At 33.9% G+C, this 7,183-nt stretch overlaps 1 protein-coding gene across 1 annotated transcript in view; it reads right to left on the bottom strand.

Annotated features, from left to right (window-relative positions):
- The window catches only part of LOC149632484 (uncharacterized), a 3,999-nt gene extending 232 nt beyond the window's left edge, over positions 1–3,767 (bottom strand). Inside the window, exons 1-4 of the mRNA XM_089851061.1 lie at positions 1,947–3,767; positions 656–896; positions 423–592; positions 1–186 (exon numbers count right to left, since the gene is read on the bottom strand). The exon at positions 1–186 is cut by the window's left edge and continues 232 nt beyond it. Coding sequence (XP_089707187.1) covers positions 729–896; positions 1,947–2,096 — 318 coding nt within the window. The 5' untranslated portion in view covers positions 2,097–3,767 and the 3' untranslated portion in view covers positions 1–186; positions 423–592; positions 656–728. The remainder of the gene's footprint in view (positions 187–422; positions 593–655; positions 897–1,946) is intronic.
- Positions 3,768–7,183: the final 3,416 nt, after the last annotated feature.

Below are 7,183 nucleotides of genomic sequence, written 5' to 3'. Positions count from 1 at the left end.
CCACACTTTTCCTATCCACATGCAGCTCCCATTATTTGGAACAGAAGATATTGTTTCCAGAATATACAAGTACAGCACCCTGTGACACTAGAACTTTTGAGACTTCGCTCCTTTTGGAAAACATCGATTGATGGCATTCCTTTAATATTCCAGGTATTAGCATAAGGCTTAATTTAGCTTTGGCACCTAAATTGAAATTTAGTTTTTTTTAATTAGTAACGATAATGAAATATTTTATAAAACTCTTTAATGAGAATTATTTATCACGGGAGTTTTAGATTAAAATATAAATGAAATTTACACAGAGAGAAACCACGTGTAAACAGATTAAATAAAATACTGAAATGATTTTATTTAATCAGTTTACGCGTGGTTTCTCTCTGTAAATTTCATTAATATTTTAATAGTGAAATATATTTTACTTTGTTGAGATTGCTTGTCTGACAAACTGTCGACTTCTTCCATTAATACTGATCTTAAATCAACAGATTTTTTGATTTAAATTCCAAATTTTCCCTGAATACAATTGGAGGGATTCTGCTAATCTTTTCTCTATATTAATCCCAGCTACCCTTTGAAATTCCAAATTTATCTGAAAAAAAAAGTGTAATTACTCTTATGTATAATGTTTTAACTAAAAAATACACCGAATTACCTGTCTAATATTACACAGTGATGGGTACGTTTCTAAAAGGCATTGTAACGACTCGTTTTCAATAAGATCTCGCCTACGAGAGTATGTCCGATCCCAAAGTTCCTAAAGAATAAAATAGCAGTATGGTCCGATCCATCCTTTTGTCAATGGCCATCCAATCTTTATTATTTTTACGCATTTCTAACTGCATATATTTAATGTGTTGTTTAACACTAATCCTGTCTTCCATATCTTCCAAAACCTTAAATAACAGTTCCATTAGTAAAGATATTTGTTTTTCTCATTTTTTAAGTAAAGATAAATAGTTTTCCCAGTTTTAAAGTAAATATATTATAGTTTTCCCAGTTTTTACTTTAAAGGGTTAGTGACTCGTTTATTGAAAAATGTCTAGTTTTGGTTTTCCTAAGTAAAAGTAGTAAAGTATAGTCAAAGAAAGTTATTCTTTTTGTAATATGAAAAAACAAACGCACATTTGAACATACTTCAACAAAAAGTAAATTCATTTGTACCCCTGGGGACGTTGTTATTAAGCCTAATTATTAAAGTAGCGAAAAAGCTGCCGATAAAGAGTTTGGGGAACGTGCTCGCGCGCTCTCGATCATGACGACACCAGGGGACAGTAACTTTAAACTGATAGAATAGTTGGAAAAAATTAAATTTCCAAGCTTTGAAAACGGGCTTAGGAATTAGGTAGGCTAATTTCCGGTCTAGAGCTAACTTCTAGTAGCGATGAACCGGAAACCGCTCTACCCAGATCACGTGATTTTTCACGCGACATTTTCTGCCCTAGCTTCCGCTCCCTACTTAATTCTCTCTGCCTCTACATGTACGCGAAATACTGAAATTCCACAGTTAGGGGGGATGACACCGAGGTAAGAGATAGGGAGTTGGCACTCCGGATTATCTTCCCATAGACGCTAATACAGCCAAAGGCAGGAAACTGGCAATTCCCTATATAAGCTATGACTTAGAAAGAACTGTTCGCCCGCTCCCTATATTCTCAAGATTATATAACTAAATATTTTTATAGTATTTCAAATTTTCAATCTTTGAATTCTAAGACCAGATCGAGTAATGGCCAGTTGGCAACCCATGTTAACTTCCCATCGAGCCTAACACAGCGAAAGGCAGGCCACTGCCATTACCGAGTCTGAAACAATGGAATTATACACCATGTTACTATACTACCGAGTGGAAAATCACTGGGATAAATTTTGAACACCAGATTATACAAGTTTCATTCTTGATTTAATACTTTGAAGTTGTTAAGTTTAATAAAAAAGGCACTTACCTGGTATATACAACCATTTCCATTATATTCTTGTAAGGAAACGTCTGATTCAAGTTTATCTCGAAAACTATTAATTGAAGGATTCTTCAACAATATTTTCTTCTTTTTGTCGCCAAAAATTAGAAGCAGTAATATTTCTTTACTAGCCATCTCAAAACTTTAACCTCACCAAGCTAAACTTATTTGTCCAATACTTGTTTAGAAATGTGCGCGTGTAGGCGCGCCTATTAGGCACCGTATTTGGGGGCCCGGGGGGAAAAGCAAAAGCCGAATTGAAAAAAAAAACTTTCCTCTGAGTCCTCTCCTATTGAGAAAAGAAAAAAAACCGTGTCACACCCTCACACCCCTTTACCGGATTGCCCTTTTATCGACCTGCCCCCCCTTCAGTGGTCACCTTTCTCGAAGGACCGCACGAGCGACGTTTTATTTCAAAGCTATATGTTCTAGCATTTTGGCCAAGTAACATGAAAATCTCTCTTTAGGGATTTTCATGTCAATATAGAAAAATTTCCAATTCTCCCCACAGTTTTTATACATAGTTTACAGGCGTGGAGGATTCATACCATTTGCACAAGGAGACCTGGCAACCTAGAGTGTAAAATAGCAGACGATTTTACACTCTAAGTCGCTTGGTCTCCTTGTGTTAATGGTAGGAATCCTCCACGCCTGTAAACTATCTATATCAAAGAACGTTAAGGTAGTTTAGTTTAGCATTTTACCAAGCTCGATCGAAATGTAATTTATGATGAGTGCCCAATTTTATAGCTGTGTTAAGTGTACATATTTTGCAAAAACATTAACTAACTTATTAAATCACTTACAAAATGCTCATCGAAATGACCCTAAATTTAACGTTATCTGTGAGATAGATGGATGTGGAATAAACCCAGATTCCCTAGTTTTTTACGAATTGTTAGACAAATATGTGATTGAAAACAAAAGTTATAGAACTCTGAGATCGAACTCTGTGAGTAGTTAACAAAACGAAACTTGCATTAAAATATATATTGAAATAATTACTGAATAAATAGACCGATTCGGAAATACCGATATGCAAATACAACTTTACGGGAAATTAAGAAAAATATGATATACTTAACATAACCTTTGTATATTTAACGGTTACAGAAATTTGCTTAAGAAATAACGATTTCGAATTTAATGGAATCAAATATGAGCAAACTTCACAACATTATATAGTATCATTTCGTGAATGCAATTATGTTCACTAGGCTGAACGACGAGCCGCGGACCGAAACGCCTCACCGCTATTTTTAAATAAAAGTTTTATATTTTACACTAATCACGTCTGGTTTCTCTTCATATAAAGATTTTTTATTCCAGTGCAGATAATAAAAACTATATGTTCGACCTTTTTGAAACAAGAGATAGTTTTAATCTATACCGTGTCAAAAAACTGTTATTGGTTTTAAGGTAGGCCATTTTCATCTAAACCCAAAACGGTTTGAGTTCCCACGTTGTAAAATACCGTCATTGGTATAAAAATATACTATTATTCAAATGTTCTATATTTAGATCATCACATTAATGGTGTATCTTTTTGAAACATGAGATGGTTTTAATGCATACCTTGTCAAGAAACTGTTACTGGTTTTAAGGTAGGCCATTTTCAACTAAACCCGAAACGGTTTAAATTCCAACCTTATAAAATTCCGTTATTGGTATAAAAATATACTATTATTCAAATGTTCTGTATTCAGATCAGCACTTTAATGGTGTAAACCAGAACTGGTTTTAATTAAAACTTTTAATGGTTCCGTAAACCATTTTGAAACCAATTTCAAACCCCTATTTTTTACTGTGTACCGTAACATTTTATTTTAGATTTGAAGAACAAGAAAAACTGCCAAAAACAACCGCAACGCAGTCGAGAAAGGCTATACAAACCTTTATGACTAACAAAGACGCTACGAAACGAGAGATGGTGTCCGGAGTCATGGCCCATTCCGAATCGACGGCGGCAAAGCACTATAGGGTACTGAATGTGGAGCACATTTCCCAAAGAGTAAATAAGTTGCGGAGTATTCAGAAAGGTATTTTCAAATATTAGATTATGCATAATACCAATTTTTACTCAACTCCGATATTTACAGAGTCCAATGTCAATGTTGGCACTTCCACCAGCTCCTCGAAGCCCATGGATTCGCCACAAACACAGTCTGATTCGTATTTAGAGAATACCCCAGTGAGGATATGCATCTTGACTCCATCATTGCCACCCGAAGGTATTATAATTAAAATTTATTTTGAAATACTAGAATGTAATTACTAGCCATTTCTTTTTATGAAGATGATCATACCTATATCACATATATTAAAAATAATTTTTTAAATATCCAATAGATGATCAATCACGCTATAACAAATTAAAGTTGATTCTAAACGATCTATTTCCCCCAACCCCTCGTGCAAAATTTCCTAAAAGAAAACATGGCTTGGGATTTGAACGAGGAAACGTTCAAGAATATTAGAGATGCGTGGTACCAGCGCCAAGACAATGAAGGAGCCATGGAGATTGCTCAACAGTAAGAATACTCAAAATTTTATTAATGAAATATACTAATGACGTTATTTCATTCAGACTTCGATTTCAAAAGAGAGAGCCAAACTGGGCTTTAGTCGAAAAAAATTTGGAGGCTCTGTCCAGGAAAAAGAAGGACATGATAAACAAAATTCAAAATTATTGGAATGAAAACGTAGGTTTTTCAAATATTGTATATTTCTTTGCATGATATGTCTCTACAATTCAATAATATACATATGCCTATTCGTAGTATTACTTCATATGTTAAATTATGTGAAGTTAACAAGAGTTTTCTATTTTTGTTTTTTAGAAGCTTCTAAAGCGCCTTTCTAAGGAAGACAAAGAATTGGAACTGGATGAAAAAATTAGAAACGAAGTTACTTATTCTTTTCGGGTGCGTGAGATGATAAGCGGTGACAAAGGTGTTTTCGCCACAAGAGATATTGAAAAACGTAAGCTCATGATTTTAAGATTTTCCACAAGAGACAATTTGTATTCATATCTAATAAACCCTTAAATAAAGCACTATATTATCTTAAGAGCCAATATATTTCACGAAATATACTTATAAAAGTTTTCCAACAAACCAACGGCAATAACTCGTTCTAATTTACTAATTTCATCCTCTATTATCCTCTTTTCACAGAAGAGTATTTGTGCGAATACGGGCACGAATGTGGATGTTACGTCTTTTGAAACCTTTTAAAACGCAAATGCAAACACGTACTCTCTCAAAAGTAATTAATGTAATGATAAAATGTTTTTGAGGAATGGAATTGTGGTCGAAAAGCTGAGATAAGTAAATTTTTGAAATTGATTACCAGTAAAATAAGTTATTTCAACGGAAAACGGTACTGGAACGTTGTTTTTTCTTAAGCATGCCTTTAAGTTTCAGTTAAAAAGAAAAATTAATATCTGATCCTTCAGTCAAGTGATAACCTCAGTCTTATCGAGACTTTTTAGGTCTTGATTCTAATCAAAACATTTTTGATTAATTTATTTATGATTTTGCAGCAAATATTGAAATAAATGGCGCGTAAAAAGATTCAATGGAAACGGGTTTTATTTTTATTTTTACTTATCCTATTATTTAAAAAAATTAAAGGAAAATAAAATGTTAAATTTTTATGAAACTATCCCCTTTTACACATTCGGAAAGTGTTTCAAAATTTATAACTATGTAATAGATTAAAACGCAGGGCATCGCGTTTATAACAATCGGTGTATTAAGCTTAAACGAAGGGGGAGGGGGTAACAAGAAATAAACATTGATTCATACAACCCTTCATTTGAGGCAACGCAAATTGATGTTAGATGGAAAATGCACTTGGCAATAATTTTGACTTAGCAAGCAAACGGTCCAAGAATATATAAAATATATTTTTTACTTACCAGATTGATGTTGTAGTGATCGTGCCACTCTTCGTGCAAATATGTCACTAAATGATTCTTAAGAACTAATTCTAACCTTTTCCAGTTATATATTTCATATTTGTGACACATATTTTCTCTGATATTGAATGAATATGATACCTGTCATTGACTCCCTTTCCAAGCAAATTCATGATTCCTTTTTTAAGGTTGAATGAAGTATAATATTTTTTTTCAAAATGTCACTTTTGTCCCAACTTTGGTACATAAGTTTGAAAACGTTGCTACAATCTAGCAAGTTACCGTACGCTTTGTAACCCTTTGTGAATTCTAAGGCGTTAACTAGGTCGTTATAAAGAACATTATTGGCGTAGCCAAAGCACGCGATTTTTAAAAACTGGTCTTGTTGTTCTATTTTGGTTTAAAAAACAACCTATTGTATTCGGAAGGCCAAGTTGAAGCCTCATCCCCTACAATAATTTGCAATATTTTCCAACTGTTCGGGGTTAGGGAAGACATGACTCTCTGCGTTTCACTTATGCCTCGAAAGTTTAAAAATGAAAAGGTTGTGAAAAGTTTCACCGTAGGCCTACGACTTCCGTCAGGATTAGCAAGATTTACCTATTTAAATTTACATAGCACATTAGGCTTGCCGGTATAAGAATGGCAAATTGACACTTATGGATAGCTTAGATACTGAACTTATGGCAACTTCTTCAAATTAAAGCTTACATTTTAAAGAGAGCTTTGACGACACCACTATAAGGTCAATTCACTGAAAAATGCAAGGACGGTGAAGATATTTCGAGGAGGGATAGTAATAATAATAATAATAAAAAAATTCCCGTGAGTCCAATTACTCCGCATAATCGGTTTGCACGCTGCACCTTTGGGGTTACTCGTGAACTGAAAAAAAAAATACGACGCACGCTCATCCTCTGGGAAGGGTAATATTTTCAGGTGTGGTACACGAGGCGGTACAGGTATTTTTACTACTAGTAAGGGCTTTGTAAAAAGCATTAATATGTCGAAAGTTTTTCATTAAATATGGAACCATATGGACCTTTCAAGATATGATATATGGTATTCCACTCCTCTTAGGCCAAGAAAACATAGGCGATATGAATAAATTCAGTTTAAGTATTAATTAAAATCGAAATGTTATCTCCCTCTGAGTGATTATTATGCACTCTCCAAAGGCCAAGAAAACATAGGCTATAAGAATAAATTCAGTTTAATTAATTTATTCAAATTGAAATGTTTATCTCCCTCTGAGTGATTTTTACGCACTCTCCAAAGGCCAAGCATACATAGGCGATAT

Source organism: Phalangium opilio, unplaced genomic scaffold (assembly GCF_054372755.1).
Source record: "Phalangium opilio isolate 3A_F unplaced genomic scaffold, DU_Popi_V2 ptg000099l_1, whole genome shotgun sequence".
NCBI lineage: Eukaryota > Metazoa > Arthropoda > Arachnida > Opiliones > Phalangiidae > Phalangium > Phalangium opilio.
The sequence above is the reverse complement of the archived record's forward strand: the minus strand, read 5'-3'. Positions and strand labels throughout refer to the sequence as shown.